General features: G+C 49.0%; 1 protein-coding gene across 8 annotated transcripts in view; it reads left to right on the plus strand.

The window, feature by feature from the left end:
- The window catches only part of LOC140455399 (ral guanine nucleotide dissociation stimulator-like), a 232698-nt gene that overhangs the window by 130206 nt on the left and 83752 nt on the right, over positions 1–18740 (plus strand). For 6 of the 8 annotated variants that reach the window (XM_072550211.1, XM_072550207.1, XM_072550214.1 and 3 more), the window contains 2 exons: positions 10594–10701; positions 16556–16749. In XM_072550211.1, coding sequence (XP_072406312.1) covers positions 10594–10701; positions 16556–16749 — 302 coding nt within the window. Of the gene's footprint in view, positions 1–383; positions 709–10593; positions 10702–16555; positions 16750–18740 lie in introns of those variants that run through there. The other 2 variants (XM_072550210.1, XM_072550215.1) reach the window with 2 other exon arrangements.

Consider the following 18740-nt stretch of genomic DNA (forward strand, 5'->3'; position numbering starts at 1 on the left):
AAATCAAAGGGAACTGAATGGAGTGATTGTTATAAAGGTGTAAAGGGAGAGAGCGAGTCAAGTCAAAAGGGCGAATAGAGAGATTGTCGTAAAGGTGTAAAGGGAAAGAGAGAGAGAGAGTCAAGTCAAAAGGGAGAAAAAAGATTGTCATAAAGGTGTAAAGGGAAAGAGAGAGAGTCAAATCAAAGGGAGAATGGAGTGATTGTTATAAAGGTGTAAAGAGAGAGAGGGAGGGAGGGAGTCAAGTCAAAAGGGAGAACAGAGAGATTGTCATAAGGGTGCAAGGAGAAAGAAAGAGAGACCAAATTGAGAAAAAAAGAGTGAGAAAGAGAGAAAGAAAGAGCAATTACTAGAAAGGGAGAGGAGTGGGATTCTATTCCTGAGTGGTGTGAGAGATCTGAATGCATAGTTCACTGCCTGCTGTGTTTGGATCGTCATTCATACAGTTTGACTGAATCGTGTGTTTGTATGTCCCTGTGAGTGTGTGTCGGGGACGGAAATGATGTTGGCAGCTGGACTGGGAATATCGATAGCGAGGTCTGTGTGAGCACAACCGGAACAGAGAGCTGTTGGGGCACAGCGTGAGTGAGAGCCAGTTCTGAATCACAGGGTGACCTCCTGTGAGTGTGAGTGAGTGACCGAGCGAGTAACTCGGACGGGCTGCAGCTGCCTGAGATGAAGACGCAGTGGTATTGCAATCTCGCCCAGGTATGTAACGTGCAATTGACTTAAACCTACAGTCATCAGAGAAATCTGTAAAAAGAAAACCATTGAGATCTCTCTCACCTGACCAGGTGCAGTGATTCTCTCTGGGAGTAATATCAATTATTGAAAGCAGCACGTGTTGGCTTCTTCAAGAAAGACATAATCCAGAGGGTACACACACAGACACACACACACACACAGACGCAGACATGCACACACAGCATGAATGCTACAATCTAACCAAGAATTGCTGACAAATCTCAGAGGGTCTGGCAGCATCTGTGGAGGGAAATCAGAGTTAATGGAAACCTTGCTCAGAACTGAATTTCTGTTTTCATAGAATCATACCATCCCTACAGTGTGGAAACAGGCCATTTGGTCCAACAAGTCCGCAACGACCCTCCGAGGAGTAACCCACTCAGACCCATTCCCCTACACTATTGTTCTGCATTTACCCCTGACTGTTGCACCTAACTTACACATCCCTGAACACTTTAGGACAATTTAGCATAGCCAATTTACCTAACCTGCATGTCTTTGGACTGTGGGAGTGAATCCGAGCACCCGGAGGAAACCCGTGCAGACGCAGGGAGAATGTGCAAACCCCACACAATCAGTCGCCCGAGACTGGAATCGAGCCCTGGCATTGTGAGGCAGCGGTGCTAACCACTGAGCCACCATGCCGCCCAGATTGATTCTGATTTACAGCGTCTGCAGTTCTTGCAGTTTTGACGCAATAACCAGGTTCGCCATGTCATGAAATCTGTGATCGAGACAGGTGTGCTAACCTATGATCAGGTCCACACCATGAACGCTGCAATAACTTGGCTACATATCACGTGTGCTGCAGTATAACTAGCTGCACACACTGTGAATGCTGCGATGTAGTTTGATTTTCATAAGGCATTTGTTAAGGTACCACATCGAAGTAAAAGTGAAAGCTGTGCTGCAGGGGGTAACATGGGTAGGAGGTTGGTTAGCTAATGAGATCCAAAATAGGCACAACCGGGTAATTTTCGGGTTGGCAAAACAGAACAAGTGGTGTGCTGCAGGGCTCAGTGCTGGGGTCTCGACCCTTTACAGCTTTGGCAAATGATTTGGTAAATGATGGCACTGTGGCTAAATTTGCCGATGGCAGAGCACCAGGGAGGAAAGTCAGATGTGAAGGAGTTATACATGAGGGAGAGTAGGAGACTGGTCAAATATTGGGCAAATGGGGTATAATGTTGGAAAATGCAAAATTGTCCTTTTTGGCAGAGGAAGCAATGATCTAAATGTTGAGAGGTTGCAGAGCTCTGTGATGCAAAGGTGTTGAGTCTCCCATTGGGATATTCGCAAAACGTTATCATAAAAAGTGTGACAAATAATTAGGAAAGCATATTGGATGTTATCACTTATTGAAAGTGGAGTTGAATGGAAAAGTACAGAGGTCATGCTTCAGTTATCTAAAGTTCTGGTGAGATCAGATCTGGTCACCTTGTTGAGGGATGGGCATAACTGGATGCAGAGTCAAGATTTCAGTGGTGCTGGAAAAGCACAGGTCAGGCAGCATCTGATTAGTGGGAAAATCGATGTTTTGGGCAGGAGCCCTTCATCAGCAATCGATTTTCCTGCTGCTCGGATGCTGTCTGACCTGCTGTGCTTTTCCAGCACCACTCTAATCTTGACTCTGATCTTCAGCATCTGCAGTCCTCACTTTCGCATAACTCGATACAGCTCCGACAAAGCTGACTTGATTAATACCTGGAATGGGGCGGTTGCCTGCGTAAGACAAGGTCGGCTTATATCTGTCGGAATTTAGAGCGAGAGGAAATTTGTGTGGCATGAATAAGATCCTGACAGACCTTTGACAAGGTTGATGTGGAAAAGCTGTTTGCTGTGGTGTGAGAATCGGAATGGAGGGGGGGGGGGGGGGTGGCCGCTGTTTGAAAATAGAGGATCGCTGATTTAAGACCGCGATAAGGAGAATTTACTTTTCTCTCAGGCACTTCCTCAAGTGCCAGCATAGGTAGAATCTTTGAATGTTGATGAGGGCAAAGTAGGTAGATTCTTGCTGAGTAAGAGTTAAGCAATGGTTGTCAGGGTGTATAGGAATTGAGGTTAAATCAGATTGGCCATGACCTTACTGAGTGTCCAAGGAGCAGTGTAAGGTCAATTGGACCTCCATTGCCACTAATTCGTCCGTTCCTAATGGGATGTATATAGCTAGGTACGCAGCATAAACACTGCCATTTATGTCAGAGCCCGGGTGTCCCTGGAGAGGGAGCACGCGGTGTCCACCAACACCCTGGAGTTGTTCAGGGAGAGGTGGGCGTCGCAGGGAGTGGAGTGCATTATTTCCCCCTCCAACTCTATTTTGATTTAACCCCTGCCCTCCCCTTCACTGTCTGATCACACAGCGTTGCCCTTTGATGTGAAGGGCACTGCTCGTCACTGGCCACTCGGGTGTTTCCTTTCTTCCTGGTGGTGGAAACGGAATAAAGATTTGTGCACCTTTTAAGAAAAAAACACAAAAGAAAAGCCCTGCCATGTGATGGGGATACCACCGTGGACACTGTGAGCTTATATTTACTGTGCCTCACAGTTGTAATATGACTACAGTGAAACCGATTTATTTAAACACGACAGCAGTGTCTCTACATTTCATATGTACTGACACTGAACTACAGTACAAACAGTCAAAGGACAAACAGTGCCAACTTCAGACAGCACAGAACTGAAACAATACGCTCGTGTTCATCTCAGTTTTCCTGTTGCCATGGTTATGTGGTACACTTAAGGTTCTTAATCATTTTACTGCCATAAACAGTGACCATACCAACGTGTCTGAGATTCTTCTGGCATGAATCAATCTCTTCAGCTAGGCCAGCCTCACAAAACATCTCTGTTCAGCAGAACTGGAGTCTGTTTTAATTCATTGTGTACTCATCCCAAGAACAATAAGGTGGATTGAAATGCACGGAGAGTGAGATCGCCCATTCCCACAACAGATGCGTATTCCATAACAATCTAGTTTAAGCTGGACATTCGCACTGTGAATGCTGCACCAGAAGGCCTGGCAAACACAGTGTGAAAACCGCAATGTAACGTGGACATGTGCACCGTGGTCGACTCCCAATACGACCATGTGACCATGTACTGCATTCACCACAGTGTTACCTCAGCACACACCCACAGTGTACACATCCATGTAACCACACCCTCTGGATGTTTGTATGCAACTCAGGTATTTGCATAAACACACTGTAACTCAGACATACATCCAAAAAAAAAACTAGAATGTAAGTGGGCACATGAGCAACAAAGTGTTGCATAAGATTCGTAAACTTCCATAGTCCAAGGGGAGAGATGAGGTTATATTTGACATAGGTCAAAGAGAAGACCCTCAATGAGCTCGCCATGCCTTTGATGACTGTCTGTACCAGGCTGTACACATCTAACTGAAGCACCAACATAGATACACACTGTAAACATCTCAACACATCCTGGATACATACCACATACCACCGCTCAGCCTGATGCAGCTACACGTTGCATCCAAGCACACACACAGTAAGCAAGGCCTTGTAATCCTTCACTCGTGAACGTTATGTAACATTGGTACACGTGTGCGTGCACTGTGATTGAACACAGATGCATTGATTCAGGCATGTCATCTCTGTTAGTCTGAGAATGGATGGAGGAGACAGTTGTTCAGAGATGAGGAAAGGGTCTCTTTTCTGCCAGTCTGCCTGTGCATGTTACACCTTCAGTTGAGGTACAGGCGAACATTATAGCGGAACAGGTTTGCTGGGAACCCCACCACAGTCTGTTCACCTCCTTATAGCCAAAGCCCATCTGAATGCGCTCGCATTCTGCCTGGTAACTTCAGCCACAGAGCTGAGAGTTCAGGCTTCATTCTATTGTGTCCGGTTTGTTTTTCCGTTCTTGTGGGAAGGAGTGCCTCATGGACGATGGTGCTTAGGTGTGTTGCAGAAGGAGGACAGTCTGGCCCTACACAGACTACCACATGCTGTTCAGTCACAGAAACCATTTCCAGTATTTCTGGACAGTTGGATGAAAGACTGGATGTGCGTTTTCACTGAACACTGCTGTAGCTTGATTCAAGTCCTCCATAAATTCTTTGATTCTTGATTTGTAATGCATTAGTTATAGAGTCATTGAGATGTACAGCACGGAAACATACCCTTCGGTCCAACTCGTCCCTACCGACCAGATATCCCAACCCAATCTAGTCCCACTTGCCAGCACTTGGCCCAAATCCCTCTTAAACCCTTCATATTCCGACATCCATCCAGATGCCTTTTAAATGTTGTAACTGTACCAGCCTCCACCACTTCCTCTGGCAGCTCATTCCATACACGTGCCACTGACTGTGTGAAAAAGTTGCCCCTTAGGTCTCTTTTATATCTTTCCCCTCTCACCCTGAGCCTATGCCCTCTAGTTCTGGACTCCCCCACCCCAGTGAAAAGACTTTCCCTATTTATCCTATCCATGCCCCTCATGATTTTATAAACCTCTATAAGGTCACCCCCCAGCCCCCGATGCTCCAGGGAAAACAGCCCCAGCCTGTTCAGCCTCTCCCTATAGCTCCAATCCTCCAACCCTGGCAACATCCTTGTAAATCTTTTCTGAACCCTTTCAAGTTTCACAACATTCTTACAATAGGAGGGAGACCAGAATTGCACGCAATATTCTAACAGTGGCCGAACTACTGTCCTGTACAGCTGCAACATGACCTCCCAACTCCTGTACTCAATACTCTGACCAATAAAGGAAAGCATACCAAACGCCTTCTTCACTACCCTATCTACCTGCGACTCCACTTTCAAGGAGCTATGAACCTGCACTCCAAGGTCTCTTTGTTCAGCAACACTCCCTAGGACCTTACCATTAAATGTATAAATCCTGCTAAGATTTTCTTTCCCACAGTGTAGCACCTCGCATTTATCTGAATTAAACTTCATCTGCCACTTCTCAGCCCATTGGCCCATCTGATTGTTCTTAGCTAACATAGTAGTTGGATATTATCATCCTCTGTGACACTGGGCTGGGGGTGGTAGAAACTATCTTTCTTCCTGTCTTTGTCACTTTTTCAGCTGCATGTTTACGTCCAGTGGATGAGGTTGAATATGTGTCATAGAATCCGTACAGTGTGGAAACAGGCCCTTTGGCCCAACAAGTCCACACTGACCCCTCTGAAGAGTAATTCATTCCCCTACCCTATATTTACCCCTTACTAATGCACTACTGAACACTATGGGACAATTTACCATGGCCAATTCATGTAACCTGCACATTTTTGGACTGTGAGAGGAAGCCGGAGCACCCGGAGGGAAGCCACGCAGACACGGGGAGAACGTGCAAACTCCACATAGACAGTTGCTCGAGGCTGGAATCGAACCCGGGTCCTTGGCACTGGGAGGCAGTACTGCTGACCACTGAGCCACCCCATAACGAGGAATAGTTCAGGTTAGAAACCAATGTGTTTAGAGCAATGAAGGTTTATGGGAGAAAAGGTGCGTAGGACAGGAGGGTCGGTAGCTCAGTGGTTAGCACTGCTGCCTCCCAGTGCCAGGCACCTGGGTTCGATCCCACCCTTGGATGACTGTCCATGTGGATTTGCATGTTCTCCCCGCGTCTGCGTGGGTTCGCTCCAGTTTCCTCCCACAGTCCAAAGATGTGCAGGTTATAGGCGATTTAGCATGGCCAATCCATCTGGTGTGCAGGCTAGTTGGGTTAGCCACAGGAAATGCAGGGTTTCAGGGAATGGGTGAGGGGGTGGGTCTGGATGGGATGCCTTCAGAGGGTTGGTGTGGACTGGGTAGGCCAAATGGAGTAGGTCAGGGTTCTCCACTCTGTCAGGGTTCTAAGAAATTAAGCAAGGTGTTACACTGACCATCTCTGGTTAAACTTTGTTTGATAGTGAGTCCCTGTGAAACACCTTCATTTGTCTTAATTTGGAATTAGATGGTGGGGCGCGTTCGGCTGAGTCTGGCACTGAGGCATGCTGGAGCAGGATTCCTGAACCACAGCTATTCATGAAGTGCTGACTGATGATGTACCTTAAAGCAGTTCTGGAGTGAACCATTCCAACAGGAGGGAGGTTCCAGCGGGCACTTTCCGGACTGGTTTGACTTGGAGGGTGGAGGGGCTTGGGAAGAGGGGAGTGGGGGATTCCGTCAGTGTCGTGGTGGGATATACCTGGAGGCCATTGACTCTCTGTGGCCGCTCGTTGCTGTACCTGTGCTTTATTGTTGCATAATCCTGCATGTGATAGGCTTTAACACAGAGGGCCTGTTCACCAATGGGGCCAACTATTCATATGGGTGGGGTTCAGTGTGTATTCTTTTGGTATACAGATATATGTGTGCGTGTGCATTGCTGTATGGGAGCGAAATGTACACCTGGGAGAAATGTCTGGGTCTCATTATTATATCATTAATTTCCACCTCTCTAACATCACTGGACTCCTCTCCCACCTCCTGCTATCGGACCTCCCCATCCAAACCATTGTTATCTCTGCATTCGGCTGTCCCAACGCTCCCCTTGCTGCTCTCCCACATTTAAATACTTGGTCGTTGCCTGTGCCTTAACTTTCATCGAGTCCCTGACCTCCACTGGACTCGCTGACCTACTCCAGCACTCGGCCAAGTCTCTCCTTGAGTTTAAAACTCGTAGTATTGTTTTCAGATCCCTCTCGCCCCTCGCTCTTGGTGGGATCTCCAGCCCCTGCTCCTTGCCAACCCTCCGCATTCCCGGCGCTTTGGACACTGGAGTCTGCCTCGGATCCAAGCTTTGGAATTCCCCCTCCAGCCTCTCTGCCTCACTCTATTCCTTAAATCCCAACCCTTTGTCAAAATATTTCGTTGTTTGACATCAAACATCGAACAGAACAGCGTAGGAACATGACGCCAAATTAAACCAGTTCCCTTCTGCCTGACCTTGGTCCGTATCCCCCTGTTCTTTACATATTCATGTACTTATCTACAAGTGCCCCAAACGCCCCTGCCTTCACCACCACCCCTGGCAGTATGTTCCAGATTCCGACCACTCTTTTTGCAAAAAAAGACCTGCCCCTCACATCTCGTTTGAGTTTTCTCCCTCTCACCTTAAATGCTTGACCCCTAGCATTAAACATTGAGGGAAAAGGATTCCCGACCAATGCATCTCACAATTTTATATCAAGTCTTCCCTCAGCCTCCACTGCTCCAGAGAAAAACTACCTGAGTTTCTTTAGCCTCTCCTCATAGCTCATACCCTCTAATCCAGGCAGCATCCTGGTAAACCTCTTCTGCATTCTCTCCAAAGCCTCCATCTCCTTCCCGTCATGTGGTGACCAGAATCGAATGCAATCGAGTGTGACCTGGCCAAAGTCTTATAAAGCTGCCACATAGAGTAGAATCCCTACAGTGTGAAAGACGGCCATTCAGCCCAACAAGTCCACACCGACCCTCCGAACAGTAACCCACCCAGACCCGTTACCCCTACCCTCTTACATGACATTTGTCCCTGACTAATGCACCTAACCCTACACACCCCTGAACACTATGGCCAATCTACCCTAACCTGCACACCTTTGGATTGTGTGAGGAAACCGGAGCACCTGGAGGAAACCCACACAGACACGGGGAAAATGTGCAAACTCCACACAGACAGTTGCCCGAGGCCGGAATCAAACGCAGGTCCCTGGTGCTGTGAGGCAGCAGTGCTAACCACTGAGCCACTGTGCCCTCAACATGACATTCTAACTCATTCCCTGGCCAATGAAGGCAAGTCTGCCCTGCTCCTCCTTTACCAGCCTTCCTACTGACCCAGCCACTTTCAGAGAGCTCTGGACTAACGCCTCACCTTCCACCTTGGGACCCTCTAACTACACGGGTTCAATGTGGATTTCACCAGCTTCCCTATTGCCCCTTCCCCCACCTTTTCCCAGTCCTAATCTTCTAACTCGGCACTGCCCTCCTGACCTGTCCATCTTCCTTCCCACCTATCCTCTCCACCCTCCTCTCCGACCTATCACCATCACCCCCCCCCTCTTCCACTTAGCTATCGCATTCCCAGCTACCTTGTCCCCCCCCCCCCCCCCCAGCCCCACCTCCCCTCCCATTTATTTCTCAGCCCCATTGGCTGTTGAAAGGGCTTTTGCCCAAAACATCGATTCTCCTGCTCCTCGGATGCTGCCCGACCGGCTGTGATTTTCCAGCACCACGCTCTCGACTCTGATCTCCAGCATCTTCAGGCATTACTTTCTACTGGAGCCCCAAGATGCCTGGAGATGGACCGTGGAAGCCTGCAAGTCCTAGAGTCATAGAGGAGTACAGCACGGAAACACGCCCTTTGATTCAACTCACCCAAGCTGACCAGATAACCCAACCTAATCCATTCCCATTTGCCAGCACTTGGCCCATATCCCCCTGAACCCTTCCTATTCATATACCCATCCGGATGGCTTTTAAATCTTGTAATTGTACCTCCTACACGCACCACCCTCTGTGTAAAAATGTTGCCCTTTTGGTCCCTTTTATATTTTTGCCCTCTCACCCTAAACCTATGCCCTCTCATTCTGGACTTCCCCCATCCCAGGGAAAAGACCTTGTCTAATCACCCTGTCCATGTCCCTCATGTTTTTACACACCTTTCTATAAACTCACCCCTCAGCCTCCGACGCTCCAGGTAAAACATCCCCAGCCTGTTCAGCCTCTCCCTGTAGCTCAAACCCTCAAACCCTGGCAAGATCCTTGTAAATCTTTTCTGAGCCCTTTCAAATCCCTTTCAAATTTACACAAATGATTTGGAATCGAGCATAAGAGTACAGTTAGTAAGTTTGCACATGACACCAAAATTGGAGGTGTAGTGGACAGCGAAGAGGGTTACCTCAGATTACAACAGGATCTTGACCAGATGGGCCAATGGGCTGAGAAGTGGCAGATGGAGTTTAATTCAGATAAATGTGAGGTGCTGCATTTTGGGAAAGCAAATCTTAGCAGGACTTATACACTTAATGGTCAGGTCCTAGGGAGTGATTCTGAACAAAGAGACCTTGGAGTGCAGGTTCATAGCTCCTTGAAAGTGGAGTCGCAGGTAGATAGGATAGTGAAGAAGGTGTTTGGTATGCTTTCCTTTATTGGTCAGAGTATTGAGTACAGGAGTTGGGAGGTCATGTTGCGGCCACTGTTGGAATATTGTGTGCATTTCTGGTCTCCTTGCTATTGGAAAGATGTTGTGAAAGTTGAAAGGGTTCAGAAAAGATTTACAAAGATGTTGCCAGGGTTGGAGGATCTGAGCTACAGGGAGAGGTTGAACAGGCTGGGGCTGTTTTACCTGGAGTGTCGGAGGCTGAGGGGTGACCTTATCGAGGTTTACAAAATTATGAGGGGCGTGGATGGGATAAATAGACAAAGGCCTTTCCCTGGGGTCAGGGAGTCCAGAACTAGAGGGTATAGGTTTAGGGTGAGAGGGGAAAGATATAAAAGAGACCTGAGGGGCAACTATTTCACGCAGAGGGTAGTACGTGTATGGAATGAGCTGCCAGAGGATGTGGTGAAGGCTGGTGCAATTGCAACATTTAAGAGGCATTTGGATGGGTATATGAATAGGAAGGGATTGGAGGGATATGGGCTGGGTGTTGGCGGGTGAGACTAGATTGGGTTGGGATATCTGGTCAGCATGGACGGGTTGGACCGAAGGGTCTGTTTCCATGCTGTACATCTCTATGACTCTAAATAGGCCTTACCCAATTGCCCACGGTGTTTGGGGATGTGCAGGTTAGCTGCATTATGGGAATGTGTTAGCAGGTGGGTCGGTGGGGTGCATTTCATGGCCTTTAGGGCGGTGTGCGAATGTAAATTGTTGCTATGTGAGTAACCTGGCTCCCTTTTTTTGCAGTCCCCACATAGCCTCAGCGAGGAGACAGTGGACGGGGCCGTTTATTCAGTGTCACAGCGGCAAGTGCAGCTTCAACAGGCGGCGAACAAGGGGCAGCAATGGCTTGGGGTAAGCAAATCTTCTTAGCTGGGTCTCTTGTGCTCGGTGTTGGGATATCCAGCCCACGCTGGTTATCCATTTGACCTCAGGCACCCCTGGCTGGTAGAACTACCCCTGTGCTCCTGTTTACCAGCCAGAACCAGAACAGGCTGGCTCAGCAGCAACCCATCGAGCAGTAATGGCTTCCTATCCCGAACTGCTCTTCTGGCTGGTCAACTGTTGTCAAACCTGCAAGGAAAGATTGACGAGGTTGCTGCTGGGGTTGGAGAGCTATTGGGAGAGGCTGAACAGGCTGGGGCTGTTTTCCCTGGAGCGGCGGAGGCTGAGGAGTGATCTTATAGAGGTTTATAAAATCATGAGGGGCATGGATAGGGTAAATAGACGTGGTCTGTTCCCCTGGGGTAGGAGAGTCCCATTGGGAATTTCCTTCCTGTAGTTACCCTGCTTAGTCCGATTGAAGTTTAGAGATTCCGAAGAGACTCTGCCTCCCCCTTACATTTTTCTCTAAATTCGACTGAATGTAACCCTAAATGATCCAGTCTTTCTTCAGCCCTGCCATCCCAGGAGTTAGTCCAGTAAACCTTCACTGCCCTTCCTCCACCGCCAGGAACATCCTTCCTCAGATACGGAGACAAAACCTGTACACAGTATTCCACGTGTGGTCTCAGCAATAGCCAGCAAGACATCCGTGCTCCTGTACCTGACTGCTCTTCACTGCCATTACTCTCAGCGTGTGGGTGTACAAAGGCACCCAGGTTTTGTTGCACCTCCCCGTTTCTCGATCTGTCACCAATCAGACAACGATCTACCTTTCGCTCCCAAAGTGGATAACCTCGCATTTATCCGCATTATTATTTCACCTGCTTGTGCGTCCGCCCCACTCACACATAGCTTGGCCTAAGTCACACTGATGCATCTCTGCCAACCACCTCACAGCTCACCCAGCCTTTGTGTGGTCAGCTAACGTGGAGGTAGCCCATTCAGTTCCATAAGACATCGGAGCAGAAATAAGGCTATTCAGCCCATCGAGTCTGCTCCGCCACTCAAGCACAGCTGATTGGCTTTTCAACCCCATTCTCCGGCTTTCTTCCCATAAACCTTTGATCCCCCAAACAATCAAGAACCTATCTATCTCCATCTTAAATATACTTCATGACCTGACCTCTCCAGGCTTCTTTGGCAGTGAATTTCATACATTCCCCACTCTCTGGCTAAAGATGTTTCTCCTTATCTGTGTTCTAAAAGGTCTTGCCTTCACTCTAAGGCTGTGCCCTTGGGTCCTGGTCTGTCCTACCAATGGAGACATCTTCCCAATATCCACTCTGTCCAGGCCTTTCAGTATTCTGTAAGTTTCAATTAGATCCCTGCCTCAGCTAAGTTATTAATGTATTATTATGATTAGCTCAGGCTCGAGCACTGATCCCTGTGGTACCCAGTTAGTCACTGCCTGCCACTCATGGCGGCTCAGTGGTTAGCACTGCTGCCTCACAGCACCTAAGTTTGATTCCAGCCTCAGGCGACTGACTGTGTGGAGTTTGCACATTCTCCCCATGTCTGCGTGGGTTTCCTCCAGGTGCTCCGGTTTCCTCCCACAGTCCATAGATGTGCAGGTCAGGTGAATTGGCCATGCTAAATTGCCCCACAGAGTTAGATGCATTACTCAGCGGGAAATGGGTCTGGGTGGGTTACTCTTCGGAGGGTCGGTGTGGACTGCTTGGGCCGAAGGGCCTGTTTACATACTGTAGGGAATCGAATCTAATCTAATCACTCAGAAAAAGACGCATTTGTTCCTACTGTTTCCTGTCTGCCACCCAGTTCTCTATCTATATCAGTATACCACCCCCAATCCCATTACATGTCAGGCTGCAAATGGACTCAGAAAGGTGGAGAATACAGCTCCAGCCTATTCAGCCTCTCCCTATAGCTCCAACCCTGGCAATATCCTCGTCGATCTTTACTGCACCCTTTCAAGTTTCACCACATCCTTCCTATAGCAGGGAGAACAGAATTGAACGCAGTATTCCAAAAGTGGCCTAACCAATGTCCTGAACATCTGCAACACGACCTCCCAACTCCTACACTGGAGTGCTGCACATTCAAATATACTTCGTCGCCAGGAGCTGTAACAAAAGTCTTTTAAATCTTTCAGCACGACATGCCCCACGTCTTATTCAAATGATAGGGAATTATCACTGGCTTGAGTGTAAGGTGCGGTAGGCAGTGAAGAGCAGTCAGGTTACAGGAGCAGGGATGTCTTGCTGGCAATTGCTGAGACCACACGTGGAATACTGTGTGCAGGTTTTGTCTCAGTATCTGAGGAAGGATGCTCCTGGCTGTGGAGGGAGTGCAGTGAATGTTTACCAGACTAATTCCTGGGATGGCAGGGCTGACGCTGGAAGCAAGACTGGATCATTTGGGTAATTATCATCTCATTCAGCACTGCTGAAGGTAAAAGGCCCTCCGCTGTGTTTGGGGCTGTTTATGGAGGATGGACAAACAGCAAACATCAGTAAAAGAAATGACTTGGGGTGGGGGTGGGGGTTGGGGGGTGGGGGGTGGTCACAGATATCAGGTCAAGTCTGTGCCAGGATTAGCAACTGGTGAGGCAAACTCAGCATCGATCAAACTCTGTCCTGTTGTGCCAACAACACCTTGTATCCGCTCTGGATAACCACCCTGTCCCCCTACTTTAAATTTGCTTCCCCTTTTGTTTGGAAAAACCATGCTGTGCAGACTGGCTTTTGATTTCCCACCCAGTGGATATAGACTTGATTCATTGCAGCTCATCGCTTTTCGGTCACCCCCTGTTCTGCATCCGCTGAAAGAGCTCTCTTAACTGTCAAGGGATTTGATCCTTAAAATGTAATTAAAGACTTGCGGCTCAGCCTGAGGCCATTTCTCTGTTGTGTGGACGTCAGCCTCTGATAGTTTTATGTGCATTTAACGTCCTCCCAAGGCAGTTCACCAGGGAGTTGATGAAAAGCACTGTCAGGGGTTTGAGGAGGGATTTTCCACCAGAACGCTGGAGGGAATCTAGGTCGAAAGAGCACATGGGGTGGGCAGGGGAACGGTTCCAATGCTTGTGGCCAGGGTTGCTGCGGAAACACCAGCCACTGTCGGATTGACTGAAACCTGGGATACATGGCTCAGGATAGAGACCGAGCGGGCACAGATATCGCAGAGGGTTTTTGGAACTGGCGCTGGTTACGGAGAAAAGGAGGAGACAAGTACAGGTCATAGGGTCATAGAGATGTACAGCACGGAAACAGACCCTTCGGTCCAACCCGTCCATACTGACCAAATATCCCAACCCAATCTAAATCCACCTGCCAGCACCTGGCCCATATCCCTTCGAATCCTTCCTATTCATATACCCATCCAGATGCCTTTTAAATGCAGTAATTGTAGCAGCCTCCCCCACTTCCTCTGGCAGCTCATTCCATACCTCTGCATGAGAAAGTTGCCCCTTCGGTTTCTTTTATATCTTTCCCCTCTCACCCTCACGGTCTGGACTTCCCCACCCCAGGGAAAAGACTTTGTCTATTTGCCCTATCCATGCCCCTCATGACTTTATAAACCCTCTGTCGGGTCACCCCTCAGCCTCCCACACTCCAGGGAAAACTCAGCCTCTCCCTGTCGCTCAAATCCTCCGACCTGGCAGCATCCTTGTAAATCTTTTCTGAACCCTTTCAAGTTTCACAGCAGGGTTGTTCTGCTATCACGTACATTTCATCTGGTGTATTCGCTGTAATGCGGATGACGAATCGAGCACGCTGTTTGGATAATGCAAGCGTTCTCCTGAATGGGTATAGCCATCTTTTATTAATGACAATGCGATTTTCCACAACAGGAACAGAATTGTTCCATTATAGCAAAATGACCCATGGAGGACATTGGGGGTGGGGGGGTGGGGGTGGGGGTGGGGGGGGGGGAGCGAATGGAGTGTGAGGACCTTTTCTTAATTAGAGCAATGTGAGTCAAGCAGTAAAACGCGTGGAGATGGATGATTTAGTGCAATTTAATCAATGCAGGCAGCTGTATATAAATCTAAGCCTTGTGAGGTTGTATTGGGGAGGAGGTTGAAAATCACACAACTCCAGGTTTATTTGGAAGCACTAGCTTTCTGAGGACTGCTCCTTCACCAGGTGGTTGTGGAGCAGAACTTACAGCATAAGATCGTAGTGTCATGAAACTGAAATGACATACAGAGGAACCTCGATTGTGTGAAGGACACGGGCGGGAGTATTTTGTTCGGTTAATCAAATTCCGGATAATCGAATGTCAGACAACATAGTTTAGCCGAGCATTAGGGCTTTGCAATCTTTCTGGATAATCCAATATTCAGATAATCGAATGGTGGATAATCGAGGTTCCTCTGGGTGGCACAGTGATTCAGTGGTTAGCACTGCTGCCTCACAGTGCCAGAGACCTGGGTTCAAATCCTGCCTCGGGCAACGGTCTGTGTGGAGTTTGCACATTCTCCCTGTGTCGGCGTGGGTTTCCTCCGGGTGCTCTGGTTTCCTCCCACAGTCTAAAGATGTGCAGATCAGGTGGATTGGCCATGCTAAATTTTCCATAGTGTTAGGTGAAGGGGTAAATGTAGGGCAACGGGTCTGGATGGGTTGCTCTTTGCAGGGTCGGTGTGGACTTGTTGGGCCGAAGGGCCTGTTTCCACACTGTAAGTAACCTAACCTCTGCATTGAACAAGCCTAGATTGTTGTTAAATCTTTTAGAATGGGATTGCAGATTTTAGTTCATTAATATGTAAATCCCAGAACTTGTTTTAAGTCACATTCTCCAGATAGCTTAAGGTTTTATATTAAAAAACATTCTGTCTTCTGGTCCTGCTCCACAACCACCTGACGGAGGAGCAGCGCCCCCAAAGCTAGTGCTTCCAAATAAACCTGTTGGACTATAACCTGGTGTTGTGTGATTTTTAACTTTGTCCACCCCAGTCCAACACTGGCGCCTCCACGTCATGGCATATTGAGGTGAGACTGAAAACTGGCTTCTCCACTCTGCACACATGTTCTGGGGAAAGGGAGGACTGCAGATCAGAGTCAAAAAGTGTGGTCAGAGGGTCCTACCATAGCTTCCAACACTCCCCCATAAAACAGGTCTCTCTCATAGCATCCCAAGCAGGCCATTTGGCCCATCGACCCTCTCAAGAGCATCCAACTCTGGCCCACCCCATCCCCATAACCCTGCATGGCGAACCCACCCAGCCTGCATGTCCCTGGACGCTATAGGGCAACTTAGCTTGGGTCAATCCACCCCTAACTTGCACAGCTTTGGATGGAAACCCAGGGAGAATGTGCAAACTCCACACAGACACTCTGCCCGAGGTCTCTGGCGTAGTGAGGCTGGAGTGCTAACCCCTGAGCCACCGTGCTGCCCTTGCAGGGAGTTGTGTGGGGAAAAGAGACTCATTAGTGTCTATCACTCTTAGGGCTAAAGGGGTCAAAGGGTAAATGGAAAGAGTGTGGGATTAGGGGACTGAGTTGGATGACCCGCTATGATCGTATTGGATGATGGAGCGGGTTCAAGGGGCTGAATGGCCTTCTGCAGCTCCTGTTTTCTCTGTTTCCGTGGTGACCTCCTGCAAACCCCTTCACCGAGACACACAGTGAGCAGTGCCATTTCCCAAAGAGCTGGCTCTCTGGGCCTCAGACTCTAGAGAGAGTAATTAGCTGTGGTCACGTGGGCATGAGGAGCGGGACTTGCTTGGTCACGGCGTGGAAGGGGCAGTAAATCCCCTCCCCCAACCTGAGTGGTACGGGGAGCAGCACCCCCTGCAAGCGCTCGCTGCCCCCCCCCCCCTCAGCCTGGTGTCATTTTATGATCCGCCCTGTCGCCCTTGCAGATGGAAAACGAGTTGGTGGGCACCACGTGCGAGACGGTTAAAATCCGCTCCATCAAGTTCGGAACGCTGGCGAAGGTAGTGGAGCACCTGCTCGAGTCCTTGGACTGCGGTGACTCGTCCTACGTCTCAGTCTTCCTCGCCACGTACCGGGTCTTCACCACCACCCAGGAGGTTCTTGACCTGCTCCTCACCAGGTAGGCGACCACTCCCCGGCCGGAGGGGAGAGGCGAATCAGATTTGAGAAACGAAAAGGACTGCGGCTTTCTGGCGAAGTTTGGCAGGCCTGTGGGGAGAAGCCAGGGCTCACGTTCTCGGGGATTGAGCCTCAGCGCTGACGGCAGCTTGGAAAAGGGTTGGTGTTTGTACAGAAGGTGGGGAGGGAGGAGGAGGAAACAATAGATGGAAATAGAGCCCAGAGAGAGATTGAGTGAGAGAGAGAGAGAGAATCATTTGGACAGACCAAGGAGTGGATGACGATCTGGCTGGGACAGTCAATAGCTGTTAATGGGGATTGCTAATGAGGATTCTAACATATGAGGAATGTTTAAGGAGTCTAGCTCCATACTTGACAGAAGGATGAGGGGGATCAAATTGAAGCATAAGAATAATGAATGGCTTGGACAGAGTGGATGTTGGGAAGATGCTTCCATTGTTAGGAGAGACCAAGACCCAGAACACAGCCTTAGAGTAAAGGAGAGACCTTTGAGAACAGAGATAAGGAGAAACGTCTTCAACCAGAGAGTAGTGAATCTGTGGAATTCATTACCACAGAAGGATGGGGAGGTCAGGTCATTGAGTAGATTTAAGACTGAGATAGATATCAAGGGGATCAAGGGTTATGGGGAGAATGGGTTTGAGAAACTTCTCAGCCAGGATTGAATGGTGGAGCAGACTCAGTGGGCTGAATGGCCTCATTTCTGCTCCTATATCTTATGGTCTTGGATTAGTGGCTAACAATGGGGTATGTGTAATAGCAGACAATGTGACAACAAGGCCTGGTGTGTGTGGGGGTTGGCGTCAAGACATGGGAGAAAATGCTCAGGTCCCAAAACTGTTGAACTCGATATCGAGTCCAGGAGCCTGCAGGATTCCCCAAGTGGAAAACGAGGTGCTGTTCTTCCAGCTTGCGCTGAGCTTCACTGGAGCACTGCAGCAAGCCTGAGGCAGAGATGTTGGCCAGCAAACAGGGTGGGGTGTTAAAATAGCAGGAAAGTGGGTGGCACGGTGGCACAGTGGTCAGCACTGTTGCCTCACAGCGCCAGAGACCCGGGTCCAATTCCTGCCTCAGTCTGTGTGGAGTTTGTACGTTCTCCCTGTGTCTGCATGGGTTTGCTCTGGTTTCCTCACACAGTCCAAAGATGTACAGGTTAGATGAATTGGCCATGCTAAATTGCCCGTAGTTTTAGGTGAAGGGGTAAATGTAGAGGAATGGGTTTGGATGGGTTGCTCTTCAGAGGGTCGGTGTGGACTCGTTTGGCCGAAGGGCCTGTTTTCCACACTGTAAGTAATCTAATCTAAAATTGGAAAGCTCAGGGTCCTTTTGGCTCGCAGAATGTCGATGTTCTGAGAAGAATTCACCCAGTCAGTGTTTCATCTCCCCAGTGTAGAGGAGGTCATTTTGTGAGCAGCGAATGCTGTTGGTCAAGATTGTGAGCAGTGCAGCTGAATTGCTGCTTCACATGGAAAGTATGTTTGGGCCCTTGGATACTGAGGAGGGGGGAGGTAAATGGGCAGGTATTACAGGGGAAGGTGCTGTGGGGGGTGGGGGGGGAGATGTTCGGAATGGGCGAGGATGACTCAGAGGGAATGACCCCTGTGGAAGGCTCACAAGGGAGGGGAGTATGTGTCCGGTGGTGGCATCTCGCTGGAGGTGGCGGAAATGGCAGCTAATGATCCTTTGGATGTGGATGCTGGTGGGATGGTAGGGGAAGCCAAAGGGGAGCCCATCACTGTTGTGAGAGGGAAGAGAGGGGGGTGAAGGCAGAGGTGTGGGAGATGGGTCAGAGTGCCCTGTCACCCGCAATGCTGGGGAATCCTCAGTTGGTGACAATGCAGAGGCCCCCCCTTGTCAAAGTTGGCATCACATCAGAATGGTCAGAGTAACTGGGAGAATGGATGAGAGTATGTTGACTAGTCCCTCATTAAACAAGTCAGACAACTCTGACTAGAACGTTGTGAATGTGTT

The sequence above is a fragment of the Chiloscyllium punctatum genome, chromosome 30, assembly GCF_047496795.1.
Source record: "Chiloscyllium punctatum isolate Juve2018m chromosome 30, sChiPun1.3, whole genome shotgun sequence".
NCBI lineage: Eukaryota > Metazoa > Chordata > Chondrichthyes > Orectolobiformes > Hemiscylliidae > Chiloscyllium > Chiloscyllium punctatum.